The 21,414-nt window shown below is 43.8% G+C and overlaps 1 protein-coding gene across 31 annotated transcripts in view; it reads left to right on the forward strand.

Moving 5' to 3' along the window:
- Positions 1-21,414, forward strand: part of LOC109897033 (receptor-type tyrosine-protein phosphatase delta) — a 593,471-nt gene that overhangs the window by 419,997 nt on the left and 152,060 nt on the right. For all 31 annotated transcript variants that reach the window (XM_031832363.1, XM_031832396.1, XM_031832394.1 and 28 more), the window contains one exon: positions 17,463-17,600. In XM_031832363.1, coding sequence (XP_031688223.1) covers positions 17,513-17,600 — 88 coding nt within the window. In that variant the 5' untranslated portion in view covers positions 17,463-17,512. The remainder of the gene's footprint in view (positions 1-17,462; positions 17,601-21,414) is intronic.

The following is a 21,414-nucleotide window of genomic DNA, read 5'->3' on the forward strand; positions in this document are numbered from 1 at the left end:
AGACAGAGAGAGAGAGAGCGGATTGAGTAGATAGACAGAGATGGGAGGATTAGACAGAGATGATTGAAGAGTGAAGGGGAGGGAGGGGGATAGAAGAGGGAGAAGGACTGTCTTGTGAGGGGAGGAAATCTCTCCCACACATACACAATATTCCCATAAATACACCACCACTTGCTCAAACATACTCTCACACAATCCTGCACAGAAACAAGATATAATCCCACTGAACAGCATGTTAGTCTCTTTTCAGCTATGACACCAAAACCTAACTCCTCAGCCCTTTTGAACCCCTCAGACCAGACTATATTGACCTCCCAGTGATATGAGCTGCTTGCATTATATTACAGTGTCACCCCATCCAGCAGTGGATGTCTAGAAGATTAATGGCGGCGCTAACCTCGTATTTATCATCCGGGCCGAGGAGTAATGTGACACCTTCCTAATCGGAATATATTTCATTGGGCTGTTATGGTGCTCGGTCCTGGCGCCTGCGAGTGTGTGTATGGGAGAGGGGGAGAGGGTTGTGTGTGTGTGTGTGCCTGCGTTCATCTAACAGCGCTATCTCCCCTCCCTTTAATTAAATAAAGACGATGTTCTTCTCACTCTCACTCTGGGGCCAAGCTCAGAAGATCCTCTCCTCTGATCCTCTCGTCTCCTCATGCTTATCTGGGTACCCGTCTCCCTCTATCCCCCTTCTCCCTCCCTTTGTCTCTTTTTGGCACTCAGCAGAAATCAAGATGGATGTCCCCAGTGTAGATGAGCGATAGAGAGTCCAAAAGGGTGAGATTGGGCTTGATCATGCCTCTGGCCGTAGTCAGATTGGCTTTAGTACACCGAGGTTTGGCAGTCACACAGGGTTAGACACCCAGTCTCTGAAGAGTCTGAGGAGGACTGGAGGATCTTTATGGCTTAGGGTTCCCGTGAGTCAGGGCTATGTACCAATTGTCTCTCCTTTATCCTGAATTGTGCACTTGTTCGCTTCCCTTCATGCATTTTGTTAAAAAGCAAAGTGCTATTGCAACCTCTTTGCAAAAAGGAATTGAGATTAAGTGTTTAATACCAAGGATGCCGTCAGCTGAGTGCGTACATTTAGAAAGCTCACAACACGTCTTATTCTCTTCCCTCCCTTCGGTCGTCACCTCCCCAGCTATACATTTTATGACCCCAATGAGTTTCCCTCCTTTCCTCTGTGGAATGTCCATGCTCCTCTCTTTGTTTAGCCAGATGTCAGAATCACACCTCGTCCATCTTCTGGACCTGACCCTGCTCTCTGATCCGAGGCAATTTCCTCTTAACTGATTAGGTCAACCTTTAAAAACTAGCATACACACAGTTTCATGACTCCATTAATACTCATTCACTACGCAGGATACAAATAAACTAAAGAATCCATCAATTTGAAAGGAAATGACTGGTACTGTACAGTATATGGAAACTTAACCATGCCTAAACCAATGCAATGCTTTTAAGTGTGTAGGGATTAGGGAATGAGTGCACAGTTCAGGAATGAAGCGTGTTCGCTATTGGACGAAATCTAACAGAAACATGCAGTTGATGTATATTATGGATATATCATTATGTTATGGATTTCACTTGACATTCAAAATGGTATGACAGCTTGCCAGTTGTAATGTATATGATTGTGATTGCAATTTGACGATTGCTTAAAAAGGACATGGGTTGAATTGAATTAACAGTATTTTCACTGCTTTGAAAATGTGCAGTCAGAGAGGAGCCCTTGGTTGTGATGGCATTTAATGATTACAGATAGAGAAAAATGATTGTTAGGTTATCAACTCAAAATGACATCAGAGAAATGTTCTGTTGCAGCATCAACATCAGCGTGCACGCACACACACTCACTGATTACTTGGCCGGCATACTAATGGTGCATATGATACTGTGGACAAATTGACATGTTTTTCTGGCCATCTGTGCTTCTGTGTCTCTCTCCCCTTCTTTCTCTCTCTCTCCATCTCTTTCTTTCACTCCCCCTCTCTCTCTCTTCTCTCTCTCTCTCTCTCTCTCTCTCTCTCTCTCTCTCTCTCCTCTCTCCTCTCCCCCCCCCCCCCCCTCTGACCCGACACACAGTCTGATTCTGATGCTGTTCCACAGCATTGATTATTCAGGTTATACCCACTTTTCCCTAGTAATTCATTAATGTAGTAGGAGAGGCATGACAAAGTGGTTGGCTGTTTGTGTCTGTGCTTGTGTGCGTGTGTGTTTATCTAGGTGGTTGAATGGCCCTTGTTTTGTGCTTGCGTGTGTATGTGTCTCTATATTAATATGTTAGTGTGTATATGCATTGGTGTGTGTGTGTGTGTGTAAAATAAGTGGAGGGATTGGTCATGGATAAAGGGGTTGTGCAGTGCAAAGAGAGAGAAATTTGCCGAAATGAATGAATAAAGAATAACAATCCTATCCTGGTAATTGCCTGTTACACACAAAAGTAAATGTCAAAGCCTCTGGCCAATTACAGGCAGTTACTAGGTAAAGCCCACAGTCTTATGGCATGGCCATTACAGAACAATCTCTGTCTTAGTCAAGCATTCAAAGCAATGGATTGGAGGGGCTTATGTTCTAATCAGCAATCACATCAGTAGCAAGCACTTGAGATTGAATGCTGGAAGAGAGTATACACACACACATGCTCACACACACACACACACACACTCTCGCAACGAGGTCTGTTCTTCCCCCGCTCAGAGATTATGCAGCCTGCTTTCTTGTGTACTCTTTGCCAATCTGCCATTTATGTGCTTGAATACATTTCAACCCTTTGAAGCTTTTTGTCCCCTTGCCAAGCCCATTGTAAGGGCAACAAAGTTGAAAAAGTTAGCCGACGAAGTTTGAAGCGAGAGTTAAGAATAAGGCCGGCCCCCCCCCCCGAAACAAACAGACTAAATGTTTTGACTGCGCCAGTCAGGTATCCATCGCCGTGTGTCAAGAGAACCACCTTTGAGGTGAGGAGATAAACTTGAAACACCTTGTGTGAAGAAGGGAGAGCTAATAGGAGATATGAGGCAGAGGTGAATGTTCCAGACACATTGTCGCTGTACGGTTGTCGGTTGAGTCACAGGCGCCATTGGGATGCTTCGTTTCTGATATTTTAAGGTCAGATGTCTGATTAGACTGCTTGCAGGTGAAAAGAATGGTACTTTGACAAAAGAAGGCATTTTCTTATGCTTTTGTGTTCAGTTCGGAACATATTTGACTGACTCAGAAGGTCAAATATACCCAAGAGGGATATCTGATTTGTTGAACTGTTATGGCTGCTGACTTCATTTTTGAACTGCTTTTTCGTCAACACAAACCACATTTCGAAACCTTAAAGGGCAAAGGCTTGTTGAGTTTGTCCTTGTCTATGTAACTATCAAGTCCTCACGGCTTCAAATACACCCTGCGCTATATTAGGTTCTGTTCCCAGTTTTCACATCTCAACTGTGAAGTTCCCAAAGGAGCACACACTGCACAGAAGACTTGGTTGTTTGCTTTTGTTTGTTTCTCGACCTCCTCCTCACTAAAAACGTAATAGATTCTTCTTTGTCGTGACCAATAGGTTGCAAGGACATCATCCAAGACTTGTGAAGTCAGTGCCACTTTGCCCCTGAGCACCTTGGCATCTTCTTAACACCAGTCCCCGTCTTTGAATGTTTATTCTTCCCCTGGAGGAGGGACAGTTTAGCCGTAGTAGCAGTTAACAGCTGCTAGCGGTCCCAATCCATTTCAATAGCCTCCAGTTAGCTTTCCCAATGCTGCCGCAAGCCATTTAGTGACACCTCAATCACACGCAGGCTAACTGCCAGCGACTGGCCAATGCCCCCAATGTCCTCCTGAGATCTCCCTTTTCTGACAATCCCAGAGTGAGATAAAGAATAGAGAGAGAAAGACGAAAATCAGGTGAAAATTGTTCATCAGCAAACTGCAGACTGTTTATTCTCCCCCAATGATACTCTGCTACAGGGGAAAGATCAGGGGATCAAGCATTCTCTCACTGTCCCTCTCCTTACCCAGGCATCCTCACAGAGGTCTCTGCATGTGTACAAGTTCTAGGTCTACCCGTATCCACCGTCTTAACTGCCAATTGATATCAACTGTTGATTGTAGTTCCTTTGAAAGAAGAGTGTGAAGATGGAGGCCAAAAACATGAGGTAGACTGATTGTTAGCAATTCACTTCTGCTTTGGGTGTTCTTTATGTTTGAGAATCTTACCGTTTTACTGGTGTGGACAGAGGGAGGATCCTGAAAAATGAATTTCACCCTTAACATTTTGGATGCCAAGAGTGTGCAAAGCTGTCATCCAGGCAAAGGGTGGTTACTTTGAAGAATCTAAACTCTAAAGTACATTTAGTTTTGTTTAGCACTTTTTACTACATGTTACTACATTAGTACTACGTGTTACTACAGTTACTACATGATTCGATGTGTGTTATTTCATAGTTTTGATGTGTTCACTATTAGTCTAGATTGGAGAAAATAGTCCAAATAAAGAAAAACCCTTGAATGAGTAGGTGTGTCCTAACTTTTGACTGGCACTGAAAATAACTAAATGCGGTGCCTCCCTCACTTTTCTGACTTGTTTTGATTGCGGCTCTGCAAATGGCTGTGGCTGACACTTCGAAGTCTGAAAATGTTAGCATCATTAGCTTGCTAGCTGTCTTTTGCCAGGGTTTGAAGGTGTTGTCAGGGATGCTGTGAAATTATGTGCATATGCGGTTTCAACGGCAGAGGGAAAATGTTTGGAATGCGCCAAGCTTCCAACGTACAGTATGACTAACACTCCACGCAGTATGCTGTCTATGCTCTCTATGCCGTCTAACTGTATTGCACACTGGGGAATGAAGCATCATTTCTATCACACAAGAAGAGCAGAATTTGCATGGCATTAGCAGAAGTGCACCTTTTCTCGGCTAATTTCCACCGACTAAATAGCAGGTGTTGATCGCGGAGGCACGTCAAACACAACAATGCCTCCCCTCACATGAAACAAAAGGAGAAGTTAAAAGGCTATACATCACAACGCTGGGCTGCAATATTGAACAAGAGAATGTATAGCTCATTAATGTCAGTGTTTGCTCGAGTTCTGCCAACTAAAACAACAGTTTGTGTGCAAAGTTGTGAATTGTGGAGCAACCTTGTTGGAATGTTTGTTTTGTCATAAGTGAACTTCGCATGTGGATGATAATAGATGATTGAACAGACACATCACACAGTAGTTACCTCCATGAACATAACAGTCCATCACAGAAAAGGTCATACGTGAAGCGGTAATTACAGCCCTCGTGGGTCCCTACTACAGCAATGGACTCTCTCAATATTGGAGGCCTACTGCACTGTACATGGTTGACCTTGTTAGTTGCCCTGAAAAATAGCATCTGCCGAACGACGGCAATGTACTGTAAACAAACGCTTCAGGCCTATTGTCACAATGAAACAAGGCAGCCTCTGCAAATCAGTGGCTACACACACACACACACACACACACACACACACACACACACACACACACCTTTTCCCTGTAGTACGTCAGTGGCAGAATCTCACTGGCAGCGACTCTTATTTAAAGATCCTAATTGAGACTTTCAATATGTAATAATGTAGTAGTTAATCCCCTGCTCCTGGGTCCGATCTCAATTCAGATACCACATGGGCAGGTAGAGTGGGACTGGGTTCCACCAATGGGAGCCTCAGATGCTCTCTTTGGCACAGGCGGCCATTATAATGATAAGGCGTAGACAGTCAGTTAATGGAAACCTAAACTCTTGGAAAGGAGGCTATGGCAGTTGGGATGATGAACTATCAGACCTGTATGTGTGTGTGTGTGTGTGTGTGTGTGTATCTGTGTGTGTGTGTGTGTGTATCTGTGTGTGTGAGTGTGAGTGTGTGTGTGTGTGTGTGTGTGTGTGTGTGTGTGTGTGTGTGTGTGTGTGTGTGTGTGTGTGTGTGTGTGTGTGTGTGTGTGTGTGTGTGTGTGTGTGTGTGTCTGAGTGTGTCTGAGTGTGTGTGTGTGTGTGTGTGTGTGTGTGTGTGTGTGTGTGTGTGTGTGTGTGTGTGTGTGTGTGTCTGAGTGTTCGAGTGTTCGAGTGTCTGAGAGAGGGTTTGTACAGTTTATAGGACTGGGTAAAAGAATATGCGCCTGTGAGAAAATTGGCATAATTTCTCTGGTTGTAGCTCTTTTGAGGAAGTTAATCAAATGTTTACATTAGCATATTGAATATACACTGCTACCTCACAATCTATGTTCAAGTGAGAAGAAAATAAGCAAACAGCCAGCGTTCCATTGGTAAATGGAGAAATGCCGGTGTAGGAAGAGGCACTTATCAAACGTTCCTTTCAAATGTGCTGGTTTTGCAAATATGACTCACAAGATGAAGATTGGTTGTGCTTATCTTGTTTCAAAAGCAAACACTTAACTGGCATGGGTACAACCACATCTAAAATGATTTAAAGTGTAGATATGTACATTACAGTGGCGGCTGGTGGGAGGAGCTATAGGAGGACGGGTTAATTGTAATAATGTCACGTCAACACAAATGAATTGTTTTTGCCCTGTTAAAAATGGTTCTCTCCTGCCGGTGTTCAATCTTAATGTTTGTAGTGCTAGGCCCGTAAGTTAGGAAGCACATTTTGTTCCCACGGTCTGTGGGAACTGTAGCTTAGCGTAGCTAACGTTTGTCCAAATGAGGTCCAAAATCATACAGAAATATTGTGTTTTCAGTGAAATTACTCTGGAAAACGCATATCAAAGCCTATGTTTCTAAACAAATGGGTCCAGCAAAATATTGAAACAGGTTTCAACCCTATTATCCTAAAAGTAAGTGAGCGAAAAGAGCAACACTGCTTCATTGCTTTGCTGCTTATTCAGCAAAGTCGTCCAATATCTGGGATAACATTTGATGTCCAGTCAGCAGCCATTTTGGCAGCGCTGTATTTTCACATAACAGGCTCTGATAAGCTTGTGTTTTGCTAATGCTTCCTGGCTATTGTATCAGTTGCAGACTTGTGCTGTTTTTCATAGACCAATAACCATTTGTTTCTAGTCTCTTGGGAGTTGGGCATGAAACAACCTTATTGGTAAAGAATGTGCAAAACACACACGGCATTTAATCAGGCCAAGTGCTGCCGGTACAACATCAAGATGAGATAACCTATCACGTGTACTTATGGGAGGTAGAAATATTAGCCATGCCACTACCGGTATATTATGGAACACATTTGTGCTAAGCTAATGGAGTGGATATGGGTGGACGGATACACCCTCCCTACCATAGTGCAATAGGTCACGCACATATAATGTACCGTTACATTTAGCTCAGGGTACGTTACGGCAAATTAGCAGTTAGAGAATGAGAGCTTCTAGGCATTTGAATTACAACATTGCCATTTGAGCGTAGTGTGTACGCCTTAATCGGACTTATTAAAAAAAAAAATTACATGATCTGTGTTTGCTTAACTAGTGCGTTTCTAAAACAAGCCTGCTTGGTACGAAAGCTGCAAAGATGTCACTGTGGCAAAATACCTTGATATTCAGAGTGAACTGGTTGTATGGGAGATAAGGAGTGATTGTTGTGAAGCTATGAAAACGGCATTGTGCATTAGGGTCTAGTTTATGAAGTATGTAATTGCAGTGGCTTTTCTATAAGAGCGGGCTCTGTTGGTTTCTGCCAGAATGCCACGCTAGTCACAGAGGAATGCTGTTTTGTCTATTCAGAGAAGCACACCCACTCTCATGGCTTCTGGGTTTTCCATAAAACTGCATGAGTGCAAGGGCAGGGGGTGGGAATGGTCTCTCTACCTCTAGGCCTTCCTCCCTTTCTCTCCTCCCTCTCGCTCTCTGTGTCTCTCTCCATTCTCTATCCCTCCCTGGCTCCCACCCTCCCTCGCTCTGTCTCTATCCCTTCCTTTCACTCTCCATCGCCCTCTCCATCCTCTCTCCCTCTATATTCTCTCTTTCCCACTTTCTCCCTTCTCCTCTCTTCTCTTTCCTCTCTCCTCTCTCGGGAAGTGATATTATTCATCCTCCCACAGACCGTGGCTGGGTGGTGGGGTAGATGTCAAGATGCCAGGAGTGTATGGTGCAGAGGCGCTGTGTGTGAACAGAGGATCACGTTCTCATACTCCGACCATGGCTCATTTGTCCAATCGGGTCTGGCTGCAGCAGATAGCTTCTCACGCCAGACAGGATGTCAAAATTGTGCCAGAGAGCATGGCACATTACCGCCACCAACAGCACAGGGGGTGAAATTACATTCAGGATTATAAGATACACTACATGACCAAAAGAATGAGATGCTCGTCAAGCATTTCATTCAAAAATCATGGGCATTAATATGGAGTTGTTCCTCCCCTTTTGTGCTATAACAGCCTCCACTCTTCTGGAAAGGCTTTTTACTAAATGTTGGAACATTGCTGGGGGACTTGCTTCCATTCAGCCACGAGCATTAGTGAGGTTGGGCACTGTTGCGCGATTAGGCCTGGCTCACTGTCAGCGTTCCAGTTCATCCCAAAGGTATTTGATGGGGTTAAGGTCAGGGCTCTATGCAGGTTAGTCAAGTTCTTCCACACTGATCTCGACAAACCATTTTTCTGTATGGACCTCGCTTCTGCGGCTGCTTGGCCATGGAAACCCATTTCAGGAAGCTCCTGACGAACAGTTCTTGTGCGGACGTTGCTTCCATACGCAGTTTGGAACTCGGTAGTGAGTGTTGCAACCGAGGACAGGCGATTTTTACGCACTTCAGCACTCGGCGGCCCCATTTTGTGAGTTAGTGTTGCCTACCACTTTGCGGCTGAGCCGTTGTTGCTCCTAGTCGTTTCCACTTCCCAATAACAGCACTTACAGTTGACTGCGCAGCTCTAGCAGGGCAGAAATTTGACAAACTGACTTGTTGGAAAGGTGGCATCCTATGACAGTGCCACGTTGAAAGTCACTGAGCTCTTCAGAACGGGCCATTCTACTGCCACAATGTTTGTCTTTGGAGATTGCGTGGCTGTGTGCTCAATTTTATAGACCTGTCCGCAGGTGGGCTGAAATAGCCCGAATCCACTAATTTGAAGGGACATGTAGTGTAGGTACTAGCTAGTGTGTGCTAGGCAGTTAGCTAGTGTGTATTAGAGCTAGTGTTGTAGCTAGTGTGTAGGTACTAGCTAGTTAGAGTGTACCAGTTAGCTAGCCTAGCTGGTGTGTATTTAAAAAATAATTTATTTTACTAGGTAAGTCAGTTGATGAGTACTAGCTAGCGTGTACTAGCTAGCTGCACAAGCAATAGTGGTTAACATAACGCCATGGATCAGAGCTAGTGCCTCAACCGGTATGTGCGTAGCACACTGACGCCCTGGAACAATGCTACTGACTTCCGTGATACATGAGACCAAGGAACGTCTACACCACTCTGGGAAGCGACCCGTCCAGACTGCTATAGTGTGCCCAGTTCTATCATCCCCTCTCCACCCTTGTTCTGTTCTCCTCCTCCTCCCTCCCTCTCTCTGTCTCTCTCTTTCTTTCTTTCTTTCTTTTCCCACCTCACTCTCTCTGCCTGATCCATCCTCTCCTCCTCAGCCACCTCTTTATATTTCTCCCTCTCCCTCCATCTCCCCTGTTTTCTGGTTCATAATATGTAACATGATTTGGCCCTCCCCTGTTCATGCGGCATAAATATAATCCTGGCGATTTCAGGTTGGCGGCTGTTAAGTCTACCGCTCTCTCTCTCTCTCTCTCTTTCTCACACAGACACACAAACACACACAATGGGTTCTTGAGATGCTGCACATTTGTACGGTAATGAGTTTCTTTCCCTGTGAAACACGGCGCTCATACAGAAGAGTCCTTCAATCGACGGCGGCGACGCGAGCACAAAACACTATGCACTTCCAAATCGGCCTCACCACAACAGCAAACAAACACACGGCCCCTTGAGTGCATGGGGGAACCCTAAGAAGAGGAAAATAAAGATTTCAATAGATTGCAGAAGGGAAGTCGCAAGCTATTGACAATCGGCTCGCAAGAGCTTATGTATGCCATGCTTTTATCATTGTCCCATTGAAAAGGCATTAAAGTGTTCTATGGGATTGATTTAACCATGTGTTGGCCAATGTCATCAAGGTCAATTGAAAAACAGACAGTTGTGTGTTGTGATGATGCTATTCACCACCCTTGTGTCCCTGAAGATTACCAGTTTTGTGTAACCTTGTGTGTGTGCACGTGTGTGTGTGTGTGCACGTGCGTGTGTTTCCACGTGCACATGGCCTCTTTGTGTGTGTTCTCGTATGGGTGTGCATGTGTATGACGTGTGTGTGTGTGTGTGTGTGTGTGTGTGTGTGTGTTTGACTCTGTATGCCAGTGTGCAGCGGAGCAGCCCAACAGGGCACTGGGATAATCACTCACCAGTCTGTTGGTCAGGGTCGTGTACTGGGGGACCATCCATCTGAACAGCTGCTCTAAGACTGAGATAGAGGAGTAGAGGAGGGTGGGGGAGAGAGGGAGAGGGAAGGGTAAAAAGAGGTAGAGGAGATATCATGTGGGTAAGAGAGAGAAAGAAAGTGAGAGAAATAAGAGAAGAAAAGAGGGACAGGCAAAAATATAGAGGAAGTGTGAGAGGGAGACAGTGCTAGCTAGTTTGGTGAGATTGCTATTTGGACAAGGACATAGTAGGTCTAGTATTGATGATAATTATTTGGACAAGGACATGGTAGGTCTAGTATTGATGAGATAGCTATTTGGACCAGGACATGGTTGGCCTAGTATTGATGAGAACTATTTGGACAAGGACACGGTAGGTCTAGTATTGATGAGATAGCTATTTGGACAAGGATATGGTAGGTCTAATATTGATGAGATAACTTTTTGGATAAGGACATGGTAGGTGGGCTGAATTCACATAGTATCACTATAGTAAACTGAAAATATATGTACTTGGCCTCTGTTCCATTCTTAGTGTTTCTTGCAGCTATGAAACACCAGCTTGTTAAAACTGTTGAATTCAGTTAAACTCGTCCTGCTAAGATCTAGTCACAGATAGCAACTTGACAGTAACAAAGCAACCCTTAAAAAGATATATGCACCTAATTATCATTGACCTTTGGTGATTAGGTAAACAAGCAAATCTCCCTTGAGGCTTCTCAAAGTTCAAACTCCTGAACAAAAGCGAGACTGCAGAGGTGAAATGGCTTTGGCATTTCCTGTACCCACACCTGGGGACAAGATACTGTCACTTCCTTGTTCCAGCCACAGCAGGTGCTTTTAAACCCAATTACTGGCGCAAGAAATGTCATCAGAACCCGTCACTCATAACAACAAAGGGTGGGATGATGATGATAGAGAGAATGTTAGCTTGCTAGCTTGTAAGCCTTGACATAAACAGACACCGGCAATGTTCTAATAAACAGGGAGACAACAGAGGAACTCGGGTGGGACGAGCATCTCTGAAAACATTACATATGACCGTCAGAGGCTTGTTTGTTCTGAGGTCGGGAGGAGGTTGTGGAAAAGTAAATAAGTTCCACAAATAAACTCCTTTAAGCTGCCGGTGTCAGAAGCTTTCATGTGGATGCTGCACTTGAGGGCATAGCTTAGCTTAGCTTGAGGAATGTTATTACACATGCCTACTGATCTGGTGGCGATGCGTGAGAAACGGTCCTGACGCTAGTCTTAAATCAAACCGCCCCTTTGTGAGAGAGAGAGAGATGTATGGAGGGAAGGAAAGAGAGAAAAGGATGGTGACAGGAGGTATGAGCGAGTGAGAGAGAGAGAAAAGAGAGAGAGAAGGGCAGAAGAAGGATTGTGAAAGAGAGGGGAAGAGAAAATTGAAGCAGGTCATGGAAGAAGATGGAAGGAAGGAGGCTTTTTTGAGAGAGAGAAAGAGAGACCGAGAGAGAGAGAGAGAGAGAGAGAGAGAGAGAGAGAGAGAGAGAGAGAGATGAGCGGAAAGAGGTAAGATAAAAGACTACTGCATGTGTCATGCGTAATAGGTGCAGCCAGCATCCCGAGCTCATGGGCTGCCACTCTGACTTAGCCCGCACCCTTTTTGACAGGGGGGGCGGACGGTTGCTAGGGGGACTTATGCCTCTGTTGAGCGTTCCAACTGGATACATTCTATAACTCCAATCATGTGACACATAGCAATAACCCTGAGGGAATCTTGAGTGGGTGTAAATGCCGCTTCATGCAAACTTCTTTGAACTCTATTAATGTAATATTTCTCCACTGTGGAACCATGGTTGAGACGGGTAGACGTGGAGTGTGAGGGATGGTTACACGATGCCCTATGCCGTCTGTAGAGAGGCCATTTGACCTTGCGGTTGAAATCGGTGGGCGAGCGCTCTTTCACGGTACAGCGGTTCTGCCTTAATTAAGCCGGATGGAGTCCTTGAACTCTTGACTCTTACCTCTTGTGTGGCATCTGGAAGATACTGTTCAAAACAACTGAGATATAGCCTTACGTTGTTGGAGTAAAAAGTTTAAGGAGCCTGCCATGTTTTATTTATGATTTTGGACTATGTAATGACTCTATTGTTTACCCCTGACCAAACAAGGAAAGGGAACAATGAAAGGCAAAAACTGTATTTGTCTTGCACCAATTCCTTGTGGCAGTTCTGTCTTTGCGTGTGTGGACACAATTAAGGAAGGGGTTGACTTAATAGTCGTGCCTGGTATTTTTGTGGGCATTTTTTGGGTGGAACAACAACAGTTTCCATGCAATCCATTTTATAAGATGGGCAAGGCATTGCATGTTATTCACAAACATAAAGAGCCCTCTTGAAACCCAATGGACTTATTTGAAGCAAAACTGAGGCAAGGCCCACGAAAGATGAGTTTGTTATGAAGGTTGGTTATGGGTATTGTTTATTTTTTTTATTTTTTTTAATCCCAGACCAAACTTATTAAAAACAGTTGCATCCATAAGATTCTGATGTTAGCATTTGGTTCCCATCCATTTGTGTTATATTGTGGATATACTAGCAGGCTATGATAGCACGCTAACAAAGAATGTCCCATCACAGATGGTATTAGGTACTATAACAGCATGCCTTCAGGGTCATGACCACCCCAGCAGGATGGTTACTTACATTGAAATAGATGACAAGGGATTCCTGTTAGCTTCTGTTTGACGATCAACACCCATCTCAAGACATTTGAACAACAATGAGCAAAAGTTTATTCAATCAAACAGTGTTTGGTAGTTCACACAGCAGTATCAAAAAGCTCGGAATCTAAATTGTTAGTCCTTGTTTGAAACATAGAACTCCCACATGCAATAGTAGAAGACACAAAACAGGCTATCCTTTCTATAGAGAATCCCTCTCTTCATTGTTTCACTCCTCTATCAACCTCTCAGGGAGTGATAAGAATCAGGGGAGAACAAACAATAACTCACCAACCCTCTCTCTCTCTCTCTCTCTCTCTCTCTCTCTCTCTCTCTCTCTCTCTCTCTCTCTCTCTCTCTCTCTTTCTTTCTCTCCTCCGACACTGCCTGGCAATATCTTCCCCTTTTTCGAATTAACATTGTGCATGTTGTCGGCCTTTTGTTTAATAATGCATGATCCTATCACAACTCGGCACTTTGAATGGAAAACCACTGAATAGTAACAATAATACCGCTGAGAGGCTTGGAAAGAAAGGACAATATTTTTTCTCTTCCTTTTTTTCCCCAGCAATAAATGTTCAAGGGAAGCATAAGCATCTCTGTATGTGTGAAATTGAACTGACACATGTAACACAGCGGCCACATTAGGGAACAAAAGCTTTTGTGTCGAAGGTCAGAGGTAATATCTGAGGTAGCAGTGTGCGTTGGGTAACGCCGGCGATGCTGCTGTAGTTGTTGGTTAGAGCTCAGCCCTGTAGGAAACACACCCACACATGAACGTACCCACATACACACATGCATGCAGGTACTATCATACACACTGCCAACACGCTGCACCATTCTCGCTACAGACATGCTGTTCAGAGGGTGACTAAGTGCACCTTGCCTACCCTGCCTACTCCCTTTGACTGTATTCTGTGACAAGACCTTAATGCTGGAACAAAAGTCCACATACGACATCAGAGTAGCCATTGTCCAATTTTTGTCAGCTACTTTGTTCACATTAGGGGTGCTTGTGTTCACATGGATGGCACAGCCTTCCTCTCCCATGGTTGGTGCTTACGAAACATGCAGATGGCTTTGTTTCTCTGTATCAGCATGTGGAGGGCGGTGGAGGGAGCAAGGGAGAGCTGCTGAGTACTGTGTATAGTGAGGACTCCTAATGTTATGTCATTGTGGAAGTTCACAGGACAGTAATTAACTCAAAGGCTATCAACCCCGACTTTGGAAGGATGGCTAGGCAAAAGTAAGAGAAGACGTCAGTGACCTTGAATAGAAGAGCTTTGTGTAATGCCGTTGCTTACTATGGATTAGACTTTCAGTGATAACCCTGTCCTTACACAGTGTAATGGAATGAAATACACTATAAATACTCTAGTCATGCGGAAAATCTGTTTGTGTGTGCTCGTATGTGTGTGTGTACGCACGTGAGCCATTGTATGTGTGTGTGTGTGTGTGTGTGTGTGTGTGTGTGTGTGTGTGTGTTGGTTGAGATTGCCTCAAATTGATTCAGTTTGCCACGCGTACCTCGGACGCCACCGGCCTCACAGCGCTCTGAGACAGGTAGTCCTGTCTATCTCCCCATGATACAAATCGAATGTGACAGGTGCACTATCTCCCTGTCTTTTCTGCCATTTACAGTCAAAGGAATAAAAGTTCTCCCGCAGGGGGAGAGAAAGGACGGGGAGATGGGTAGCAGGGAAATTAGGTACTTTGTCATCGTCTACCCCACTGATTGAGCTTTGGGTTTTCTAGATGTTTTATTTGTTTATAAATCATCAGATAAATAGCCGGGTGAACAAGCCCCATACGTAAAGGGATTATGTGATTCCTGTTATGCTTTTGTGTGGGTGAACAGTGCCATATCTAGGCCTGTGGTGTGGCTAATGTGCAAATGGTTGATGCTATCCGTCAACTAGCCTTCGGTGCTAACCCGCTAAATGTCAAACTGTAAAAGAGGTCAGAGGTCAAATGATGTGTCCATCTGACGACTCCCAGTTTTAGTTTACCTACGACAAGTTAACCTAGTCAGTTTGGGTGCATTCCAGATAACCATTTTAGGCTCAGATCTACATCGATTATCAGGTCTTTACAATGCCTGGAAAAGTGTTTTACATCTCAGAAACCACAACATATTGGTCACCAGGGATCAAGACCTGGCTTTAGCGAATGGATGATGTGGAATCGAGTGGGTTACTTGCTAATGCTATCATGCTTTGTCACATCGATTTTCCCCATCCACATAGTGGCTCTTGATAAAGGAAGGGGTGGCAAACATGAGCGCAAACACGAGCTGAGCCTAGCTTACACGTTTAGAAAACACGAGCTGAGCCTAGCTTACACGTTTAGAAAACACGAGCTGAGCCTAGCTTACACATTTAGAAAACACGAGCTGAGCCTAGCTTACACGTTTAGAAAACACGAGCTGAGCCTAGCTTACACGTTTAGAAAACACGAGCTGAGCCTAGCTTACACGTTTAGAAAACACGAGCTGAGCCTAGCTTACACGTTTAGAAAACACGAGCTGAGCCTAGCTTACACGTTTAGAAAACACGAGCTGAGCCTAGCTTACACGTTTAGAAAACACGAGCTGAGCCTAGCTTACACGTTTAGAAAACACGAGCTGAGCCTAGCTTACACGTTTAGAAAACACGAGCTGAGCCTAGCTTACACGTTTAGAAAACACGAGCTGAGCCTAGCTTACACGTTTAGAAAACACGAGCTGAGCCTAGCTTACACGTTTAGAAAACACGAGCTGAGCCTAGCTTACACGTTTAGAAAACACGAGCTGAGCCTAGCTTACACGTTTAGAAAACACGAGCTGAGCCTAGCTTACACGTTTAGAAAAAAGTGTTCCAAAAGGGTTATTCAGCGGTCCCCCTAGGATAACACTTTTTTGTTCCAGGTAGAACTCTTTTGGTAGATCTCCAGGTAGAACTCCCAATAGGAGAACCCTTTAAAGAACCCATTTTGGTTCCAGGTAAAAACCCTTTTGGTGCCAGGTGGAACTCTTTCGGGTTCCATGTAAAACCCTTACCACAAAAGGTTCTACATGGAACCCAAAAGAGTTTCACCTGCAACCAAAAGTTTTTTTTACCTGGAACCAAAATGGGTTCTCTTATGGCGACAGCTCTAGAATCCTTTTAGATTCCTGATAGCACCTTTTTTTCTAAGAGTACTCTAAGTGTACTCTGTCATAGATTTGATGTGTACTCCAAGCAGCTCTTGATAAAGGAGGTGTTGCTAGCATGTACTAATGCTACTGTAGCTTACTCCATCAAAATGTATAGATGTGTTGCTAGCATGTACTAATGCTACTGTAGCTTACTCCATCAAAATGTATAGATGTGTTGCTAGCATGTACTAATGCTACTGTAGCTTACTCCATCAAAATGTATAGATGTGTTGCTAGCATGTACTAATGCTACTGTAGCTTACTCCATCAAAATGTATAGATGTGTTGCTAGCATGTACTAATGCTACTGTAGCTTACTCCATCAAAATGTATAGATGTGTTGCTAGCATGTACTAATGCTACTGTAGCTTACTCCATCAAAATGTATAGATGTGTTGCACTCTTTTTTTGTTGGTCCTAATCTATTTGGAGACACTTGAAGCTATTAAAGCTTTGGCTAAGTGGTGTAAGACGGGGCATAAATATGAGCTGAATGGTTTTAAGGGTACTAAGAGCAATAGTGGCAATTTATCACTCCATAGTCAGTGGATAGCACTTGTCTGGAGAGAAATCCACCAATCTATTACTGGCTTCTCTTAACCGTCTCACCATAAACTCACTAAAGAACGAGAGCAGAGGTTAGGTGCTGTGTCTCGTGTGGCTCAGTTGGTTGAGCATGAGAAAAAGTGTGATGAATTCGTTCCTAACACTACTGTAAGTTGCTCTGCTAAATGTGTCTGCTAAATTACCCAAATGTCCGTGAGTTGAATGGCTAACTGTATGGTTCTCTGGGGACAGTTTGAGTTAGTCCCCCATAGTAGGCTAAACAGGTTAGCATTCTGCTGCTAGCATGTTGAATGTATGTGAATAGTTCAGAAATGTTCTTATTACACACAGTATATTTGATTAGAGCATGTGTGTTCTTCCATCCGTGTACGTGCGTGTGTGTATGTGCGAGCACTAATGTATGTTCTGAAGTGCCAGAATATAGCCTGCGAGCATATTACCCTCTCTCCTCTTTAGCTGTCAAAACCTACTGAGTCTGTGTGGGTATGTCACAAATCTGCACTAGATAGATAAAGTACATGAAGCCAAACCGCTTTATTTCATCTCTCTCTCTCTCTCTCTCTCTCTCTCTCTCTCTCTCTCTCTCTCTCTCTCTCTCTCTCTCTCTCTCTCTCTCTTTTTCTCCCTTCCCCCCACAGGCTGTGAATATCCTGCATCTGAGAAATCAGACCACTGAGGCTGCCAAAGCATGCTGGTGCCAAGCTGTCCCATGATGCACATAGCCAGACCCGTGCTGCTCGTCCTGGGTCTTCTCCTCCTCCTCGCCAACGCCGAAAGTAAGTGTCACTTCTTCTTTCGTCCACTCTTTGTCCTCTGTTTGCGCCCTTGTAGGGAAGAAAGATGTCTCTTATAAGTGGTCTTATGATATCTAAGTGTCAAGTGTTATTACACACACCAACTCACACACACTTCCATGCATTCTCCCTCTATCTCCCTCTCTCTACCCAACACCCCGATGAGTACAAGGCCATATCCATGCCCCTACATTCTAATCCGATATGGAGATAACTATCAATATCTGGGACCCAAAGAACAACCATAGATATACAGTGCCTTCAGAAAGTATTCACACCCCTTGACTTTTTCCACATTTTCTTGTGTTACAGCCTGATTCTAAAATTGATAAAATTTAGATTTTTGGTAGCCTAGACACGATATCTCAAAATGTCAAAATGAAATTATGTTTTTCAAAATTTGTACAAATTAATACAAATTGTAAATCTGAAATGTCTTCAGTCAATTAACTATTCAACTCCTCCTGTGTTATGGCAAGCCTAAATAAGTTCAGGAGTAAAAGTCACATAATAAGTTAAGCACGGACTCACTCTGTGCAATAATTGTGTTTAACATGATTTTTGAATGACAAACCTCATCTCTGTACCCCACACATTCAGTTATCTCTGAAATCCCTCAGCTGAACAGTGAATTTCAAACACAGATTCAACCACAAAGACCAGGGAGGTTTTCCAATGCCTTGCAAAGAGGGGCACCTATTGGTAGATGGGTAAAAAAAAACACCCAGTCATAACAAAGATACAGACATATTTCCTAACTCAGTTGCTGGAGAGGAAGGAAAATGCTCAGGGATTTCCTTCCTCTCCAGCAAGTCCCTTGTTTTATCCTGTTTGCAACAAGGCACTAAAGAAATACTGCAAAAAAAATATGGCAAAGCAATTAACTTTTTGTCCTGAATACAGTGTTATGTTTGGGGAAAATACAATACAACACATTACTGAGTACCACGCTCCATATTGGCTGCATCATGTTATGGGTATCCTTTTGATCGTTAAGGACTGGAGTGTTTTTCAGGATCAAACAAATGTATGGAATGGATCTAATCACAGGAAAAATCCTAGAGAAAAACCTGGTTCAGTCTGCTTTCCACCAGACACTGGGAGATGAATTCACCTTTCTGCAGGACCGTAACCTAAAATTCAAGGTCAAATCTACACTGGAGTTGCTAACCATAAAGAAAGTGAATGTTCTCAAGAGGCCGAATTACAGTTTTGACTTAAATCTACTTGAAAATCTTTGGCAAGACCTGAAAATGGTTGTCTAACAATAATCAACAAGCAATTTGACAGAGCTTGAAGAATATTGAAAAGAATAATGGAAAACGTTGCACAATCCAGGTGTGGAAAGTTCTTAGAGACTTACCCAGAAAGACTCACAGCCGCAATCGCTTCCAAAGGCGCTTCTACAAGTATTGACTCAGGGGTATGAATACTTATTTAAGTGGGATTTTTGCTGTATTTCTTTTTCAATAAATGTACAAAAATAGCTAAAAACACGTTTTTCACTTTGTTATTATGGGGTATTGTGTGTAGATGGGTGAGATTATTATTTATTGAATCTATTTTGAATTCAGGCTGTAACACAACAAAATGTGGAATTAGTCAAGGGGTAGGAATACTTTCTGAAGGCACTGTAAACATGACATTTCCACCGCGAAAATACGTTGAATTGGAATGACATGATGTTAGGAGTTGAAATCTGAGCATTGAGGTGTGACAGCAGTGTGACAGTAGTTTCAGACTCCATTGAGGTGTGACAGCAGTGTGACAGTAGTTTCAGACTCCATTGAGGTGTGACAGCAGTGTGACAGTAGTATCAGACTCCATTGAGTTTCTCTCACTCCATTTTCCCTGGTTAACACTACTTCCCATGAATCACTAAGTTCCAGGAAGCAGGTGCATGTGAATCAAAGTTTTATTACACCCGTCACACCGCGGGAATCTCACTCGTCAGCTCGAATATCTCTGGAAGATGGAGCGTTCACCCAAGGTCAGAGACGAGGGAACAGCAAAAGTTAAATTGATGGGCGAGACTTGAAACTTTGTGGTTGAGAAACGTTCCCTGCAATCTGTTTCATGCTCCATACTCCCTCCCATGGCATGTCACTGTGGGAGAAAGATGAATGGAAAAGTTTCACTTCAGGTGAGACTTTTGTGTCTCAAGGATTCTGGTTTTTATTGACTTTGCCATCATAATCATAGCAGGTTTTGATGTGCTTTCTTTTTTATTTTATTTATTTTATTTAACCTTTATTTAACCAGGTAGGCAAGTTGAGAACAAGTTCTCATTTACAATTGCGACCTGGCCAAGATAAAGCAAAGCAGTTCGACAGATAAAACGACACAGAGTTACACATGGAGTAAAAACAAACATACAGTCAATAATGCAGTATAAACAAGTCTATATACAATGTGAGCAAATGAGGTGAGAAGGGAGGTAAAGGCAAAAAAGGCCATGATGGCAAAGTAAATACAATATAGCAAGTAAAATACTGGAATGGTAGTTTTGCAATGGAAGAATGTGCAAAGTAGAAATAAAAAATAATGAAAAAAATAAATAAATAAAAAATAAAATAATAATTTCTATGGAGCACAACTATCAATCTTTTGGAAATAGAATAGACCATGCAACAAGGCATGAACTCCAAATGGTGAATGTTGCCATGTACATATAGTTGAGGTGACAAATGTGTCATACAAAATAAAATAAAGGAAAGCCAACTACCAGACATCCAATCTTGAGTCGCCAGTGGACATTCCAGGGGTGAATTTGAGCACAGATGTTACCGATGAGACAACCACAAGTGCACTTGGCCATCCAACCCCCTTAACCCTACCCCCCACCTTCCCTTCTCTCCCTGTTACGGTCTGCGTGCTAACAGCTGCTCTTATAGCCCTTTGGACAGCTGTGCTGGTTCATCACTTCCAAGCCAAAACAAATTTACCGCGAGGGGAGGCGACAGCTGTCTAGCAATGACTGAGTAACGCAGGAGACAGGGGGTTGGGGATCGGGGGTTGTATGACAGGCCAGTGTTGCCAGCTGAGGTGTGAGTGCACAGAGAGCCAAGTAGAGCCAAACCATCTTGAAGTAGTACATATTTTCTAAGGGATCCAGCTATATTCTTCTCTCAGCTTTATCCAGCTTTAATACTCAGCTTAAGTATGTATTTTATTCTTTGTTGTATTGCGGATATTCCTTCTCCCTCTATCCTTTCCTCCCACGTCCCTTCTTTCTGTCCCTTTTTGTGCCTGTGCGTTAGCCCCAGACAAGCGACTGTGTCCCTGTATTTTCCCTCTCTAGTGTGCCACTGCATCTGCAAAAACACTTCAGCTGCTCAGCTCAGCTCCAGGGTTCTCCCCAATACTGCTCTAGCCGTGAGAGGAAAGGCCAAAATAACAACGGAATAACCCCACCACCCACCGCCTCACCTTAACCCTCTAAAACCCCCTAGAGAAAGAAGGGAAGCTGCTTGCCTCCGTCAGTGCAGTGCGTTAGCCCAACTGGGGTGTGTTAGCCCCGCATGCTAAGGGATATGGCGGAGGATATGAGACACGCGAGAAGGCGAAAATGGCTGACTCTGCCTGCTCAACAGATGGCACCATCCTTGGAGCCAGTCCTGTGTGTCCATGCCCGGCTGACTGCACTAACCTCTCCCGCAAAGGTGGGGAAAAAAGAGTAACAAATGTCCCCGGACAGGACACGCACACACGTAGGAAGGGTTTTGGCGCTAACGATGTTAACACGGGCGAATGCAATATGGCAATGCATTGTTTGGTTAATATGTGGATACTAAGC

Source organism: Oncorhynchus kisutch, linkage group LG9 (genome assembly GCF_002021735.2).
Source record: "Oncorhynchus kisutch isolate 150728-3 linkage group LG9, Okis_V2, whole genome shotgun sequence".
Lineage (NCBI taxonomy): Eukaryota > Metazoa > Chordata > Actinopteri > Salmoniformes > Salmonidae > Oncorhynchus > Oncorhynchus kisutch.